At 36.7% G+C, this 18,785-nt stretch overlaps 1 protein-coding gene across 2 annotated transcripts; it reads left to right on the forward strand.

Annotated features, from left to right (window-relative positions):
• Positions 1–205: 205 nt before the first annotated feature.
• Positions 206–15,964, forward strand: LOC124721763 (cystathionine gamma-lyase). Of its 2 annotated transcripts, none has more exons than XM_047246872.1 (8): positions 206–365; positions 684–871; positions 9,469–9,885; positions 10,773–10,908; positions 11,112–11,264; positions 12,265–12,439; positions 12,525–12,663; positions 15,183–15,964. In XM_047246872.1, exons 2-8 carry the CDS (start codon positions 719–721, stop codon positions 15,189–15,191), a joined length of 1,182 nt encoding a protein of 393 aa, XP_047102828.1. In that variant the 5' UTR covers positions 206–365; positions 684–718; the 3' UTR covers positions 15,192–15,964. The 2 variants fall into 2 exon arrangements, with proteins under 2 accessions (XP_047102828.1, XP_047102829.1); XM_047246873.1 differs by having other exon boundaries at positions 210–359.
• The last annotated feature ends 2,821 nt before the right edge of the window (positions 15,965–18,785 follow it).

The raw sequence follows: 18,785 nt of genomic DNA on the forward strand, positions 1-18,785 counted from the left end.
GGAACGAATAGTCAATCACTGTTTATTTATACACTTAAAGATACATTCCCTACAACATGTAGCACCACATACCATGTTTATTGACCTTCACATTAATTAGACGGGAAATTCTAAAAGAGTCGTCACCTAGCTTTTATCAATATGAGAGCAGACTGTGATGAGACTACATGTCGCACAATTGACGTCTGACGATATACTTTGTAGAAAGTAGAAACCAGTGGGCTTCGGTGAACATCTGTCTCGCGTGCGAGTCGCGCTCTGATTGGACGCATCCCCACCAAGAGGATATAGTGTCAGCTGTATAAATTGTTCGAATGATCGGCACATGTCACGTGAAGAAGTAGAAGGAATCACTCGTTGTAAGTGTACGTAAATATTTTTTTATTATCGTTTTGGAAATATATTTATACGTCAGAATTGTTACTTTATTTTACTTGGCACGAAAACACAGAAAACTCTTTCACTAAATGATGCGAATATATTTTTGGTAAAGTTTAATGTTACTTCAGGAAACGAAGTATAAATTTTTGCCATCAACTTTGACCGCGGAAGTTTCAGTGAAAGAGAGTTGCAGAAAAATAACGCATGTGTGTGTGTGTGTGTGTGTGTGTGTGTGTGTGTGTGTGTGTGTAGAGCCACAGGCTGATACAGATATTATCTTTCATTTTTTCTATCTGTTGCAGTTCATAGAGGAACCAGTGACTGTTAATAGTACACAATGTCTGCAGCAGGATTTCTACCGAACGATTCTTCCTTTGCAACGAGAGCAATTCATGATGGTCAAGATCCGGAAAAATGGTCCTCGCACTGCATGATACCGCCAGTAGTTATGTCAACTACTTTCAAACAATCGGAGCCATGTGTATTTAAGGTTTGTCACACCATTCTTCTGTAGTTTATTAGCGCTCTGAAATTTGTAAGCTAGAAGACCGAGAAAATACTGCTTTATTTTCTACGTCACCCCCAGCCAGTCAGTGGTCTAAATCACAGTAAAATTTTGTGATGCAAATATTAGTCACTGTGGTGGAAAATATTTGGGATTTTGGCTAGATTTGTTGCTGCTCTTAATAGCAAAACTTGGTGTAGGCATATACTTGATAACATTGAAACTGATAAGCATAAATTGCAGAAGTAATCGGTCTAGTGTAGCAGTGATGAGGATGAAATGCAACATGCCACATTTTTCTGTTTCTGTTGGGGACAGATGAGGAAATATTACTTCAAAACATACAGGAAACTGATTTTTACAGTGATCCAGATCTTTTCCAACAAGGTACAAAATCTTGTTAGCGAATAGAATAAATTTATTATCTATAAATATAGTGCATGTTAACTCAATGCATTCCAAATTTTAAATGGTCATTGTAGATGAGTAAGCAATGCACAGCTTTTATATGCAAAATGTCTTGTTCAAAGAGGTACATCCTTCTGATGCAACAATTTTTCTTTGAAGTCCTGCATTCTATTATATGAAACATGTTTCGAATACCTTCAGCTTGTTTCTCACAGAAGATATGACAATTTTGACTATACATGGAAAAAAAACTTCTGGTGGAGAATGACCCCATTGAGTCAAACTTAAATTTACTACCTGTAATACATGAGAATTAATCTTACAGTTTTGTAGATATTACAAGGTAATAGACTGATAGTCCATTACGAAAAGTTAGGTTTGCAAGCTCACTATCTGGTCTGTAATAGCTAATGAAAGTACAAATACTTGCACCAGATTTGTTGAGTTGCATTATTCATGTGCCATACTCTATTGTTAACAAGCTATTCATGTTGCCTCATTGCCCTTGTCGAGAAAGGGAGTTTGACAGCACCTGACTCCGGGGCACAGTATGGTATCCCTGAGTGCAGTCCACAACAGTAGATAAATCATTATCAAAATACTGAAGAATTCAGTAAGTCTATGTGAACTGAACTTCTGCATGTAGCAGCACCTATGGAGTATAATAATCTTGCAACATATCGCAACAAAATCCTCCTTGAAATGTGGTGCAGTTGAAACATACTAAGTTTTCCAGGTTGGTGGATTTGGTTCATAGCTGTCTTTGGAAGGCCTGACAACTTACCTGAAATGTGGCCCTCGAGGACAGGTCCTGTCATCATTAACTCTACCGATTAGTGTTTGTCGAGGACAGTGTCAGTCATGACTGGTGGAATGTGGTATTTTCTGGCAAAATGTTGTTGTCCTCAGTTAATGATGGTCCTCTAGGAGTATAGAGGCTCCAAGGTGTCCGTTCTGACCCCAAATTAATCCACAAGTTACCTTGTAGTGGTCATGTGTCTGTGGCAGTTTGGGAGTGGGAGGAATCACAGGATAGATAGTTCACTTGATGCTACCCCAATGTACATATATTACCCCTTATGACCTTTGGAATGTCGCGCTAGCTACCTGGAAGGACGCAGTAGTAAATGAGAGATTTACTTCCCATTGCATGGACTCCTTTCCTCACAGATCGCAGTCAGTCATTGAAGTTGAAGGCCTTTAAATTAGATTAATACTTGTTCCATAGGTCATGAATACAACACTACATAATGATGTGGAACGTGTCAGTTTAACAAAAGGTTTCTTTACGCCATAATTCAAGGTTTTTTTTTTTTTTTTTTTAAACCAATGATTTTGTGGTAGCGTAATTCACCCTTTTCTGTGCCAAAGATAGAACTCAAAGTAGTGAAGATCATCCTTTCTCAAGGTGGTATAGCTATGCACAGTGCTGTTTCTTTTGACTTGGTATGGGTTATTAATAACAGATTTCATAAATATGCATATGTATTGCGAAACTACTGTGAAATATCTAGTTCCTTAAATAAATGTCTGCAATATGATCTTGCCAGGGCTCGTGCTGTTATTCTGATTACACGCTTTTGTGCAATTACTACTAAATGACGAATTACTCCATAATATGTTGCCATATAAAAGCAGTAAATGCAAATAGGTATAGTAAGCTAATTTACTTGTATGTTTATATCCAAAAGTTGCAATACCCCTAATAACATAGATAGCTGAATTCAAACATTTCAGCAGATCGTCAATGTGTTTCTTCAAATTTAATCTCTCATCAGTGTGCACACTCAGAAATTTGGAATATTTTGCCTTAGCTACAGACTTCTCTTCAAACTCTTTATTTGTTAATGGTGTTATGCTATTTACTGTAGAGAACTGTATGTACTGTGTTTCATCAAAATTTAATGAGTCCATTTGCAGTGAACAACTTAATAATTTTCTGAAAGACATTGTTCACAATTTCCTCAGCTAATTCTTTTTTGTACGTAGTTACTGCACTTGAATCATCATCAAAAAGAATTAGCTTTGCATCTTTGTGAATATAGAATGGCAGGTCTTTAATATATGTTAAGAATAATAAGGGAACCAATGAACCTTGTGGGACCCCTTTCTTGATGCCTCCCCAGCTTGAGGAATCTGCTGATTTTTTAACATTATGTGAAGTGTTTATTTCAACCATGTGTACTCTTCCAGTTACATAAGAATTAAACCATTTGTGCCCTGTGCCACTCATACCACAATACTTAAGCTTTTCTAGAAGAATTTCATGATTTACACAATCGAAATCGTTTGACAGATCACAGAATATCTCAATTGATGATGTTCGGTTATTGAGAGCATTTAATATTTGGTCAGTGAAAGCATATATAACATTTTCTGCTGGAAAGCCTTCCTGAAAACTAAATTGGCATTTCGTTAGTACTTTATTTTTAGAAATATGTGAAGCCACTATTGAATACATTACTTTCTCAATTATGGACAAAGCTGTCAGAAGTGAGATTGGGCAGTAGTTGTTGACAACAGACTTATCCCCCTTTCTTATGCAGTGATTTAACAATAGCATATGTCAATCTATCGGGGGGAAATGCCCTGTTCCAGGGAGCTATTACGTAAGTGAAAAAGAATCCTTCTCATCTTTTGGGAACCAGTTTTTAGTACTTTGTTGGAGGTGCCATCAATTCCATGTGAACCTTAACTTTTGAGTGAGTTTATTATTGTCTTAATTTCAGAAGGAGAAGTGGGTAGAATTGCAATTTCCAGATTGCATAGGTATTGCCTTTTCTAATGAACATGTGGAACCTATTTTCTCCACTACATTTAAAAAACTGATTATTAAAAATATTTTCAAGCTCAGGCTTTATTAATAAACTTACCATTCAGTTTGATGGTAATAGTCTTCCTGTGCCCTTGGTTACTGTGTTTCCCTTTCAACAACATTTCAAACTCTATTAATTTTACTATCCAATTTGTGAATCTCAGACATAATAGACATAGTAACTTCCCTTAACTTAATACAGTAATTTTATAATATTTGACTGTTTCTGAGTCATCACTTTTCTTGCTATTAGATATGTTTCCGTTTTTCAAGGGATTTTTATCCCCCTTAGTAAGTCATGATTTTTTTATATTATTTCTTACAATTATTTCACTGTTTTCAAAAATACTCACAAACATATCGTGAAATATGTTGTATTTTCAGTTAGCATCAGGTTTCTGTACACCTCTTCCCAGTCTAACTGCTGCAAGCTTTCCCTGAAATTTGCAATTGTTAAAGTACTAATTGAATGGACAATTTTGGAGGAATGTTTTGCATTACTGTATGGAGCCATGTCATATACTGTAAATAGTTGTGCATCATGATAAGGAAGATGATTCTTAACAGGATAAATTTTTATTTGATTAAATTTATCTGGTTTGTGAAAATATTACCCATTAGTTTGCTACTTTCCTGTACCATCCAAGTAGGAAACTCGATAACTGACTCAAATTGGAAGAACCAACCAATACTTAAAGATATTTCTTTGTATCAAACTCTTTCAAAAGAATCTACATTGGAATCCCCTCCATAATAATTTGCTTCACTCTGTCTGACAGATAGCACAACAAGGAATTAAAGTTTTTCAGAAATAGTTGATAATTTCCCAGTGGAACATATACAGTTATAAAATTACCTTTATTTAGTTTAAGCTTACAGGCACATGCTTCTGTATGTTGCTCTGCACATAATTTTTAGTTTCTAAATTTTGACACTATTATTACTTTTAGTGTAGGCTATATGACAACTCCTCCTTATCCATGTTGTCTCTGCTTACATGTGCTGGAAGTTTATATCCTCTTACATTTACCTTTTCCAGACCTGTGACTATTATTATGTTCTGACAGACATATTACATTTATTGCATTCCCTGTTTCTAAATCTTCTAAACAAGCAAGAAGTTCATCTACTTTGTTTTTTAATTCCTTGATATTCTGATGCAACATATTATCATTTTAAACTGTACTTTTAGAAGAACTTGGCTATTGTAAAAATTTTGAAGAGTTTTGCTATCAACCCTGCCAAGTAACATTGAAACTCATGGGAGTACTTTTAGTTTTCAGGAAGGCTTTCCAGCAGAAAATGCAATATAAGCTTTCACTGATCAAATATTAAATGCTCTCAATAACCGATCATCGTCAATTGAGATATTCTGTGATCTGTCAAAGGATTTCAATTGTGTAAATCATGAAATATATATATATAAAGCTCAAACAGGTGGCTACTAAAGGTGTTAAAATATCATGAGTTCTTAAAATTACAGTGAAAAATAATGTTTGTATATTGCATCAGAATATCAAGGGATTGAAAAACAAATAGACAAACTTCTAATTTGTTTGGTAGATTTAGACATGTTGTATGGGATATTAAGTGGCAAACAAGCCACATGCTGTGCACTTTGGGAGCCAAAAATGTCTTACTGAGAACCATGAGGTGTTAATTCTATTAATTTCATAATTTCTTCAGATTAATCACATTAATGGAAGAAAAATAGCAGTTAGTAAAATACAGCCACGCCTTGTCTCCAGGCAGTCGCCTACTAGATTGCTTACTATACAGCTGAGCTATGAATGCATTACACCACAGCTGCTGCCATTTAGATACTTCTTGCTGGTTGTGACTCCACATCAAGAAATAATATTGTCACTAGTTTCGCAATGCTGCAAATATGGCAGTTTTCTTGTGTGTTTTTTAGAGTGTACATCCTTTTCCGTCAAAAAGCATTTGATCCTTCTGTTACACTCACAATTAAGTGTTCTTTACTTTTATTAGCATATCATTACACCCTGTAATGTGACTGGTCCCTGTGTAGTGGCGAGAAACTCGGATTTTAGCCATGACCATTTTTTTGTGCCGCCAAATGTACAAGGGCATTTCGAAAAGTAAAGATACAATGGCTCGCAGTCCTTAAATAGAACATTTATTTAGAAAACGTCAGTTACATCTTATTAACTGGATTATTTGTTATTTTTCGACATAATCACCCCCATTATCCAAACATTTGTTAAGTTGGTTCACAAGCTTTTGTATCCCACAGTCATAGAAGATTGCCACCTGTTGTCGGAACCACATTTCAACTTCATCTGTGATCTCTTCATCGTCGTGGAATGATTTTCCACCAAGATGTGACTTCAGGTAACGGAAGACATGCAAGTCGGTGGGCGCAAGTTCCGGGCTGTGTGGCGGGTGGTCCAATACGTCCCATTTGAATTGTTTGAGTAATGCTTTGGTTACGAGTGCTGTGTGAGGCCGAGCGTTGTCATGAAGCAAGCGGACTCCACTTGTCGGCATTCCCCTGCGTTTGTTTTGAATTGCCCTTCGAAGAAGCTTCAATATGTAGCAGAATTAATTGTTGTTCCAGGAGGCATAAATTCCAACAGAAGAATGCCTTGTCTGTCCCAAAAAGCAGAAGCCATGATTTTCTTCGCTGAAATCGACGTTTTGCATTTCTTGGCTTTTGGTGAATTCGAATGGCGCCATTGCATTGATTGTTGCTTGGATTCAGGTGTATGGTGATAAACCCACATCTCGTCACCGGTCACAATGTGATCAAGGAACTCATCACCTGCTTCAGCATAGTGTGTGAGGAAGTCGAGGGCAAAGCCCATCCCTTTCTTTTCGTTTTCTTCCGTTAATAGTTATGGAACCCAGCGCACGCACAATTTCCTGTACCCTAACTTGACAGTCACAACACCATGAAGAGCTGTCATTGACACATCTGGTATGATCTGTTGGAATTCTTTCAATGTGAGACGTCTATTTGCACGAATTACTTCCTCCGTTCTCTGAAGAAGGGCATCAGAGATCACAGATGGCCGACCTGTTCTTTGTTCGTCATGAACATCGGTCCTACCTTCAGAGGAATGACAACACCATTTTGTTACATTTTGTTGATTCATAATGTTTCCATAAACAAAAACAATTTCTTTGTTAATATCCGCTGGTCGCTGACCTTTTGCATGAAGAAAACGTATGATGGAGCGCACTTCACATTTCGCGGTATTCTGAATTGGCGCAGCCATTTTAAACACAACCTACTCCAACCAGAAGTAACAATCAACTGCCAAACGACCGCGAGGAGAAAGCAAATGGTTCAAGGTTAACACTAGTGTTGCCAACTTGCTTGCCAAAACTCTTCCATTCCTCTGGCGTATGGTGTATCTTTACTTTCCGAAATACCCTTGTACATAACTGCTATACAACTTGCGAACTTAAAATTTTATGTTGTCACAAAATATTTATGTAAATTTTACTTTGTTCAACACAGGTTTAAAAACTCTATTTTTCATAACTATCCATTGCTGTGTCTGTCATGTCAGTCTACACTTGTTTGCTTTTTGTTTTGGAGTGGAGAGTAAAAGACCCCATGTTTCAGCTTCTCTTCTTTAGTACAGCTTATTAGATTTTGCTGAAGAATTAAATAAGCTATCCAGGCACTGTTTGTCACCTAACCTCTCACAGCTTCAGTTCTAGCAGCCTCTTTCCTGTAAGTGCACATTGTGAATCTTTCTCTGGTGACTCAGTTGGTAATAGCAATGTATAAAAAAAAGACAATTTTGAGTTGGACCCCAGTCCAGAATACAGTTTTAATAAATCAGTAACTATCGAATCTGAGCACACTCAGCTGTTACAGTGACTGAGTCTTTCAGTATTCATGCCCCTTTAATTAGAGAAGGTGCCAGTGTAGTTCAAAACTACATGTGATGTGTACCAACAAATAATTCTTCTGAATGTGGAAAACGTGTTCATTTATTTCCATAGCCCTATACTGGTTTTCTGTCAGGACCATCCTGTCTGCAGTCTGAATTTCAGCTGTATTATAATAATAATAATAATTTCTTTCCTTTCTCAAACGTTATGTCTGGTTAAAAATGGAAAGTGATGCGGACCTTGATCAAGTGTGACTTCCTTTTAACTGTACAGTATATGTTACATTGCATTTAGGAACTTTCGGGTAATTACAAATTTCTGTAGTTGTATATATATGTTTGGATGTAGCTGTATCGTGTTGCTGTAATATCTGGTGTTTATTGTTTGATCCTGTATTGCAATCATGAATCCTTCTGTCTCACTGTATATTTTGCCTTTTCTTAGCCATGTGTTGGATGCGTCTTGATCGATGTGTGGCTGTGTTATTATTATTATTATTATTATTATTATTATTATTATTATTATTACTACTACTACTACTACTATTACTATTTCTTCTTCTTGGCTGCTGCTAGGGAACAAAAATGTTTCAACATGTTCTGCTCTGTTAAAGCCAGGTATTGTCAAATAAGACTGACAAATGTTCTCCCTATGCCCTTGAGTGGACATCTTAGAAAATGTAAAACAAGGAGATAAACTAATACATAATCATACTGAATAAGAACTAGTCTGCTGGTCGAACATAATTTGACAATCTGGCCCAAAGCCCACATGAACCATATCCCATTCGTGACAACTGCCATTCTTGATTGTTATGGTATTTGGAATACAAGGATGGAAATTAATTACAATGCACCTTGATGATGGCCATGTCACAATCACATTGAATGTCAGCTTTCCCTGGCAGGACAGCCAATGCAAAACACCATGGTTTATTACAGCAACTTGTTAGAGCATAGTATCCTACATACAGTGTAGGGACTTGTTACTTTTCTTTGGTACATTGTAAATGGACAACTACCATCCCTGCAGAGCTATGAATGTTATTGATGATGCTGGATACTGACACCATATTTCAAATGAAGGAGCTTCCATACTTGTCATATCTTGTACAACGAGAGAGAGAGAGAGAGAGAGAGAGAGAGAGAGAGAGAGAGAGATAGGTACTGCCAAGTGAGGTGACACGTATTTTGACGCTGGACACCGTATGAGGAACAATTTTAACATTGCGGTCTGTGAATCCTGACCAAGGTACCCTTCAGTCAATCTCAATCACCACAGCTAATTCTAGTTATCATGTAATACTACTTCAAATATAGTTCTCTTTTTTTTAACCTGTCCAGTATTGTTAACAATAACTAAACTAAAATGTACGATAGTTGTATAGTGATTGACAGCTGTGGATACCATAACATCTTCGCTTCTTAGTGTACTGTAGTGCTTGAATTTATTATCTTTGTTTAATATGCTTACAATTTTCACCCAACAGGGATATGACTATAGTCGTGGTGGAAATCCAACAAGGGATGTTCTTGAATCTTGCCTAGCCTCTCTAGATGATGCTAAGTATGGCTTGGCATATGCTTCAGGACTTGGAGCAACTACTACTGTTATTCATCTCCTCAATGCTGGTGATCATTTTGTTGCCATGGATGACTTGTATGGAGGCACAGTTAGATACTTCAACAAGATTGTGAAGAGAATGAACATAAATGTCACTTATGTTGATGGCACTGACCATAATGAGATAGAGGCAGCAATAAGAGACAATACAAAATTAATATGGATAGAAACTCCAACAAATCCTTTACTGAAAGTGGCAGATATTAAGAAGATATGTGACATTGCACACAAGAAAAACATTCTAGTTGCTGTTGACAATACATTTTTGACTCCATACTTTCAAGTAAGTAACAAGCCCATCTTATTGTAAATTTGGTGGCAGAATAGGTTGGCATGACTGTTTACTAAGGTATTAAGTTTCATTTCTTTTTAATTACTTTTGCAGTCTTCTACTTGGTAGAATGTTGTGCTCATTCCAATAAATTACCAGATCTTGTCTTGTGGCAAGGTTTTACATGCGCAAGGATAAACAGGCGGCGGGCGGCTTATCTTTCGTATGAGATTTGCGTGAACAGGTTCAGAATGAGTTCTTTCGTGTGCATTGAAAAGTCGGGAGCTGCAGCATTGTGTAATAGACCTTATAATGATGTGGTACCATGTCACGAGCCCCTGACAGTGCCAAATTCACCTTCCCAAACTGTATGAATAGTTAAATATTCTCCATTACGGGAACAAAAATCTGTGTGTTCCACTACAGTCTGGGCTGTCACCTGATTTGTCAGGAAGGTTGCCAAAGCATGTTAAACCAGTAACAGAGCATCTCCAGATGCACTAACAAATACTTCAGATGAACTTCCATATTGGTGTATACATTGTGGAATGACGACACTCAGAAATGCATACTATGGTCTCTCATTGTTCTCTCTTTCATAATTTGGTGGCTCTGGCTCTCACTGCTCAAGATTATGACATTCTGTGCAGTTGGTCAGCTTTTGAACTGTTGCATAGCTGCATGCTTGCCCCAGACTCGGCTAAGTAAGAATTTGTACCTTAAGAAGGTATAAGATGTAAGAAAAAATAATGGACAATACACAACCAAATTAGGTTGTGCAATTGTGAGTTACAAATGTTAATGTATTTATTTTTAATTTCTATGTCATATGTGATAATGAAATTAAAATTGTACGTTTTTGTTATTTTTTTTTTTCCTCTTTTGTTCTCCACACACAGAGACCATTGAACTTGGGTGCAGACATGGTTGTCTATTCCTTGACCAAATATATGAATGGCCACTCGGATATAATAATGGGAGCAGTGACCACAAATAATCAAGAAGTGTATGAGAACCTTAAATTCTTGCAGAAATGTTAGTAACACTGAATTCTTTTTTTATGTTTTAGTGTTTTTGAGAGGCAGAACAGTCTTAAAGTATACCTTCTATGCCAGAAATCTTGGTTTACTTTAACTATATAAAAGTTAACCACCATTTGAATGCTTTGATACATTTTCATTCTTGTAAATGTGTGATATTGTTTAGATTTAATTCCTAACATTTTATTTCTGTTGCAGCCATGGGTATTGTTCCTTCTCCATTTGATTGTTATTTAGTGAACAGAAGTTTAAAAACTTTGCACATAAGGATGAAAGAACACATGGCAAATGGCCTGGCAGTCGGAAAATTTTTAGAAAGCCATCCTTTAGTTGAAAAGGTTAATCACCCAGGTACAGTAAATGCTTGCTATTCACAATACTGGTGATAAGTTTTAACACTGATAAGAGAAGTACTACCATTGGAAATTAATAACTGTAATAGAAATAAAAAATGCAACATAAAACTGCTGTAAAATGTCATGACAGTTAACGAACAGTGTGGTTTTTTAAAAAATAGACTGACAATTGTTGTACATGACAGTTCATTTCCGTCACCTTGTTGCTAGTTTGATATTGTGACAAAACCCAGTATGATGAATATATTACGACAAATGAAAGTCAGCTGGACTGACTCTCAAATTTAGATCTCTTGCTTTCTGGAACTGAGTCTAAAATTAGGCTATCCTAGCATGCCTCTGCATGAGATTAAAGCTTTAATTATCATTGATATTTCCTCCTGTTCCTTCCAAATACTGCATCCAGAAGTTATCACAAATTTTAGTTTGTTGCACATTGTCAGTGTATCTGAATGGTTTTCACTAAAACCACTGCAAGACAATGAATTTGATTAAATTGTTACAGCACAATACTATTCTCTTTAATCTAAGGAGAACCATAAAAGAAATTGTAGCGATGTAATCATATCCTGACAACAGTTTCTCACTCAGAATTAAGTCTGCAGTGTTGTTAAACTTCTACATAAATCACTTTGATCTCTGTACTAATAAATCCGTGCAACAGATAATACAGTTGAGTATTGTTGCTCATTAACCTTGCAAGAGTTGCAAATGGAACTGTCTACCATATTGTAATTTATAATTTTCACTTACACTAAGTACTCATAACACATCCTGGTGAACCCTAACAAACTGAAATAGTACACTGTGAAAGAAATGAGAGCAGCTGAATAATAAGTTTACATCATGGCTCCTGTGGAATGTACATGGAATAATTGCATTGAATTGTACTGTGCCTTTGTTTCTTTGTGTATAACATATTTAGAAATTCCATTTCGTGGTGAAACTGTGGAACATGTACAGCTTTCACCCCTGTATTTGAATTTTTATTACAGCCCTGCCAGCGCATCCACAGTATGAACTGACATTGCGACAGTGCCATGGTCACAGTGGGATGATATCATTTTATATAAAAGGTAGCCTAAAAGAAGCTAAGCGTTTTCTGAGTGCTCTAAAAGTCGTCACTTTAGCAGAGAGTTTAGGTGGATTTGAAAGCTTGGCTGAAATTCCGTACGTATACATTTAGTGTATTTGATCCATGTTTATGTTTCTCAGCTTACATTGAATTTATTTTTTATTTATTTTTTTGTTGCAGCTCCCTCATGACACATGCTTCTGTCCCACCAGAGCAGAGAGAGAAACTTGGAATTACAGACAATCTAATACGTTTATCAGTTGGCCTCGAGTCCTCAGAAGACCTAATAAAAGATTTAGATCAAGCTCTTCAGGCCAGTGTAAGTAGAATGTCGGATAGACTAATATTACACATGTCAGGTGGGTGTGTGTGCACTCACATGAAGTAGACTAAAAGACTAAGTAGCCTTTGGACAGCTTGCAAATCGACTCTGAGAAATGGTGTATCCCAAAGTGCTGTCTCCAGCTCCTTTGTATTGAGGCTGGACCTTTGGTTATTGGATGTTGAAAGATTACTGAGAATCTTGTGTGGAAGTAGCATGTGCTATCATGCCTGATGTAACACGAGCACTACTAACTCTGTACTTTGCAAGAAAAACTCAGTGACCTCATAAAGATTAGTTCCTGATGTTCATGTCGACATTGAAACTAAGTACTTGTCTTCTCGAAGTTTGTAACGTCTGCTGTGCAGTTCAGGGTATAATGTATCTGTCCTGTCATAAATAAAATGCTGGGTATAAGTTTAATTGCATTTTCTGGTTTATTCAATTGGCAGGTTCACTTCAACTCAAGATAATACATTTCACCATAAGTGCCACTATTACAAAATACTGTGTTATAAAATGTACTTTGCAAAAAACTACACCTGTACTCTGTAACATCCAGATACCTTCAGCCCCTCTGCCTTGTTCGTGCCACCCATGGTGCATGTAGTCCGGTGTTAGTAATCTTGTATACAATTTAATCAGTGCAGATGGCCAGTGGAAAAACAGTATTTATATTGCATAAAAAATAGATGATAGTGTTTTTCACATAATAATTCTGTATCAATGTAATGATCAATAACTATAAAAAAAATAAAGTTATCGTTCGTGAACTCGACAGTTGTTTTAGAACTTTTTCAGACGAGATCGCATTTTAATGTTTAAAAGAAAAGTAAAGTTACTTTCCAAGTTTTGTATATTATTTTAGTGTTGGAAATGGTTCAAATAGAATGCTAGCACTATCTTTTGCGAAAACTGAGCAAGTTTCGGTACTTCAGTGTATGTCACAGTTTAAATGTTTAATGCTTTGATAATAGCCCAACACAACATACTTGGCAAAATTTAAAGTGCATTCAGAACACTCTGTCTACCAAGCTTTCTGATCTGTAATTTATGGAAAGATAAGGACTTTCTGTATAAATATGCAGATTTTGAAGTTAAGCATTTTGTTAGATTATGTTCCATTTTGTTTTCTGTAATAATTTAGATAGCATTTTTGTGTCTCAAGCAATTTGTGGTTATCGTCAAAGTAGATAAAGTGGTATTTGTGTTTAAATTCCTTTCTAATTTATAAGTTTTAATACTTGCACATCACAAACATGGTTGTAACTACGGTTTGTGAAAATAACCTTTTTCTTATTAGTCGTTAGAATATAAGCTGAACATTAAAAATTATAAAAGGATAGGTGTCACAGAAAGTATCCCCGTGATATGTGACTCAATTCAGTATTGAATTACCCGATCCAAAGTCTTAAACTTAATGTTCATGCAAGCTACTCCTGAGGTATTAATGCCCATCTTTGGACCTAATGTTATATTAGGGCTCATTGTGAGTAAGATGTGATGACATTTTTGGTATTTGCAGGAACTACTGCCCAGAACTAGGTCTACCACCATAGGTCTTGTTTTGCTGTTGGCAGTAAATCTTAAGACTCCAGGGGATGACTAATTACATTGATGTTAGCCCCCCTTCAGCACTCCTTTCTGGTTACTGAGGTACCAAACTATTTCGGCTGCTTTGTTGGCAGACAGGTGAGGGAGTATTGGGTGAACCCTTACAGGACTTCATCACACTTCTGCAGTTATATTTCTTCATAAATAATACACGCACAAGCCATCATCTATATTAAGACTGTAGTATCTTAGTGGGAGTAACAGCTTCACCATGTCCAAGCCTAATATGACAAGAGATTTAATCATATTAATTGTTGCTACACAGTACTTCTGAGAGAAGAGTTTGATCACATACATTTGCAATTTTCTCATGAGGAGGAGGAGGAGGAGGAGGAGTGGTGGTGGTGGTGGTGGTGGTGGTGGTGGTGGTGGTGTCAAAGTTGGAAGGTTGCAGCAATGTCTGGCATACCGGTCTAATACATTTCTGTTGACCACACTTGGTCCTTCAACCCAGAAAGAAGTGTGCGAATGGGCTATAATTATTTTTCTCTTTTTCACAAACTATAATTTCCTTGTGCATTTTAATCAGTGAGGACATAATTTATTTCCACATATATTTAATGAATTACTTCCTTCAAATTTAAATGTATATAGGTTTTCCATTATAAATGATGCCAATAAAATGCTCTTATAAGGATTTTGAGCAGCCTTAGAGTAATAACAGAATGTTTGCGTATAAAAATCTACAGCATTAGGCACCTTCCAAAAAAAAAAAAATTCATTGCAACATGTGTCTCTTGGTCTGTGCTAGATGAGGTACATAAAAAAACTTTCAAATTAAACTAAGACTACATTTTAATAAAGTTCCAAAAATTCAACTAAATGATACAATTGTGTAGTGAATGATTTGGAAATAACAAAGTTATTGGAACTAATTACAAATTTTCTTCTTTCTTTTTCAGGCAAAATGAAGGGACCACTCCATATGATGTTTGCCAAAGTCAATTTTTGCAAGAAAAAAGTAACAAAATAAAAAGTGCCATATTTTTAGTGGATTCATATTATTACAGGAACCAAAATGCTAAATTGTTATTTCATTTGGAGAAGAAAGCTCTGATGAAGACAGTCAATACAAAGCAAATGAGATGGCACGTTGCTAAAACAAAGGATCTGTATTTGGAAGGGCAGGTGTTCTACTTTTGCCCTCCCCTTCCAAATCTAGTCGTCCACATTTAACTTTCCATAATTTCCTCTAAAGACAAATTCGAATGTAGTTCCTTCCAAAGGAAATGACCAGTTTCTCCACCATTCTACCCCAATACAAGCTTGTGCCCACTCTCCATTATCATCTTGTTGTTAGCAGGACATTAAAATCAGATCATCGTTCCTTACCATAAACAAAATGCAGCAGACATCTAGTACAGGCATCGCTCATTGTGTGGAGAGATCCTACCTTTATGATCCACTGCATTCATGTTTTACACTATTACTGAAATGTGATACTTTACTGGCTTGGTTGAGTGTTTCCATCTTTGGCTTCCCAATTATTTGTTGATTAGTCTATTGCAGCAGTGTGAATGTCAGAAAAAGCAAGGTATTCTAAATTCAAATATGGGGAGTGTATCGTATTGAATTTATGTTGCTACACAAACTACAAAAAAAAAGATTATACTGAAATAATCTCTTCTTACCAGAGCTGTACCAAAATTGAGCATCTAAAACTGAATAAAAAAATTAAAAAATATGGATATGTCTGTTCTATCAGCCATCTAGCTCCGTTCGGTGTAAAACTGTGTATAATTGATTGAATGTTTTCCCAACCAGTGAGATCTGTTTATAATTTGAAACTTCTTCCTTACTTCCCTTCATATGAACGGGACTGAATTACTTATTTTTAAGGTACTTGATATGTTTTCACTAATACTACAATTAATAAGATGGTTTAGTGATTTCACTGGCACATTTCTTTAACACCACAATCAAGATACCATCCTATCCAGATGATTGTTTGTTCTTTTGACTTTTGTACCTTGTTAAATATCTCCTGTTGAATCACCTCCACAAATTTTGGCACTAAACAATGTTTGATGGTATTGGATGTCTCAACCTGTAGGTCTATAATGGGGGATGGTTGGTCAAAATGAGAGGTAAAGTACTTATTCAACAAATTATGTAATGCATTGAGATCCTTCACTTTGTGGTCTTCGTGCATTGTGCTGACTGGTTCACTTTACAACTCTTTATTGGTTTTACTATGTTTATTGGTTATTTTCCAGGATGCCTTACCTATGTTGCCTGAATTCTCTACTACATAATTGTTTGTTTCATAAAGTGTAAAAGGTATGCTTTAAAGTCGTCGTCCCCCCTCCCCCTTTTCCTTGACTGTACTTTTCCTTAAAAATTTGAGGGTGGATTAAATATAAACTGGAATTTTTGTTTTATGTGCCTTTTTGTAAGTGATGAGCAGTGCAGTCTCTGCTCATTGTTGCTTTTATTTCCAGTGATTTTTCTCTGCAGCTTGTGTTGTTTCTTTAGTCGAATCACTTTGTGTAAACCTTCATCTCCAGTTTTGTGGATGTCTCATCACTATTGCTGTGGAGGGAGAGTTGGCACTGTTGTTACGGAAGGCAGAGTTTGAGAGTTCGTGAAATGGCTTCTGGTACAATACACCGCTAAGACAATTTCTGCCTGCCACCAGTACACAGCTATGCCTCCGGGTCAGGTAACAGGATAGGAGAACAAATGTTCTGCAACGCTCTAACAAATTAGTAACAAAGTCATACAAATGAATTAAAAAGGGTTACTTATCTTTGTGACTTATCGGATATTGAGGTCTGCAACACTGCATGTAACAACACAAAAAGGCCCTCACTGGCTAAGTGCAAATAATTGTACATAGACTTCACAGTACATAGCAAATGCAATTTACAACTACTGTCTGTTCACTTCGAAGAGTTCACTAATGATGTTCCCTGTCTAAGTTAGCCATGGGTGATGATCTGTTACCAAGTGGGCGAGAATTACTCTTCTTACTTCCGAGGAGGGTTCAGTCTTTTGTCGTCTCGTTATTGGCAGATTGTACTCGGCCTGCAATTGGCTGAGGCGAAGTAAATATCTCGATCCTCAGTGCTGCCTGTGGCACTATTGGAACTCGTGCAAGGGGTGAGTGTCTATGGCACTGGCACCAGCTCGCATCTGCCCTGGCTGTGTCTTGTTAGTACTGCTGCATCGTCAGATCATCTGTTGTGCAGTAAAATAGTTTGAAATTATTGAAGATTTAAGCACAGTTCGGGGACACCATGAGAAAGACTCAGATATGTGAATGGCATAAACAGTTCTAATGAGGACAAGAAAAAGGTGAATGAATGACATCACATACAAACATATAAGGATAGCTTTTAAAGCTCAAAATAATGAGTTACAAATTTTTGAAGATCACCATTAATAAAATCCAGAGTATATTTGTGCACTGAACTTTGACTGAAACTTAAAATTGTTTTTAGTTTATGTGTAGTAGGTGTGAAGTCAAGCCACATATTTCACAGTGGTTTCCTGTGAACAGAAATCTTGGAGGAGCTGGGTGAAGGACAGTGGACATATGTATCTCATACCACTGGTTAGCGGCAGTCAGTCAGCTGATGAAGTGTTTTCGCTTTCACCCTCTAATAAAGTAACACCACATTCTTTTTCATCTTCTGACTGCTAAATTCAATGGCGAATTCAGGATCTCCATAGCTGTCGTTTTTTGGAAGCACTGCCTCAACAATACAGGACAGAGACTGAAAGCACATGTTTTGTCATCAATTATCCATAGCTTCACACAGTTAAGTCATAGATTCTGTCAAAATAATAAAACAAGATAACTCAGGATTTTGTGTTAAGGGGGTTAACATGTGTTAAAAAGGCAATCGTGTGTAACAGCTTGTACTCTTCCTCCACGAGACCCAGAAGGTGGTAGGTACTGGCACCCACGTAGATACTGTGTTCCTTCACATCCATAAGGCATTCATTACAGTTCTGCATAGCCACCCAATGAACAAAACATGAGTGTGCGGGATATCGAGCCAACTATATGATCGAATTGGTTTCTTGCTAACAAACACAGCTTGTCAGTCTCAGTGGAGAGGTCTTCAGGCATAAATGTGACTTATTGTAACCCAAGGGCCTATTTTAGAGTCATTACCTTTTCATAATAATTTGTGTAAATGACATAAACATCAGAAGTTCTGGTAGGCTTTTTGCGGATGACACTACGGAGAAGTAGCAACACTAGAAAATTGTTGGAAGACCTGCAGAGGGTTGATGTGACACTTGGTGCAGGGAGTGGCTGTTCATGCTGAACCAAAACAAATGTAACATACTTATGTAAACAGCAGACCCCTTATTGTAAGACTACAGATTGCAGAACAATCACTGCAAGCAGTTACTTCCATAAAATATCTAGGATTATGTGTATGGAACAATTTAAAGTGGAACAACCATATAAAATGAAATGGAGGATGGGTAAATGCCTGACTGCGATTCACTGGAAGAATTTTCAGGAAATGTAGTCTGTCACCAAAGGA

Source organism: Schistocerca piceifrons, chromosome X, assembly GCF_021461385.2.
Source record: "Schistocerca piceifrons isolate TAMUIC-IGC-003096 chromosome X, iqSchPice1.1, whole genome shotgun sequence".
Classification (NCBI taxonomy): Eukaryota; Metazoa; Arthropoda; class Insecta; order Orthoptera; family Acrididae; genus Schistocerca; species Schistocerca piceifrons.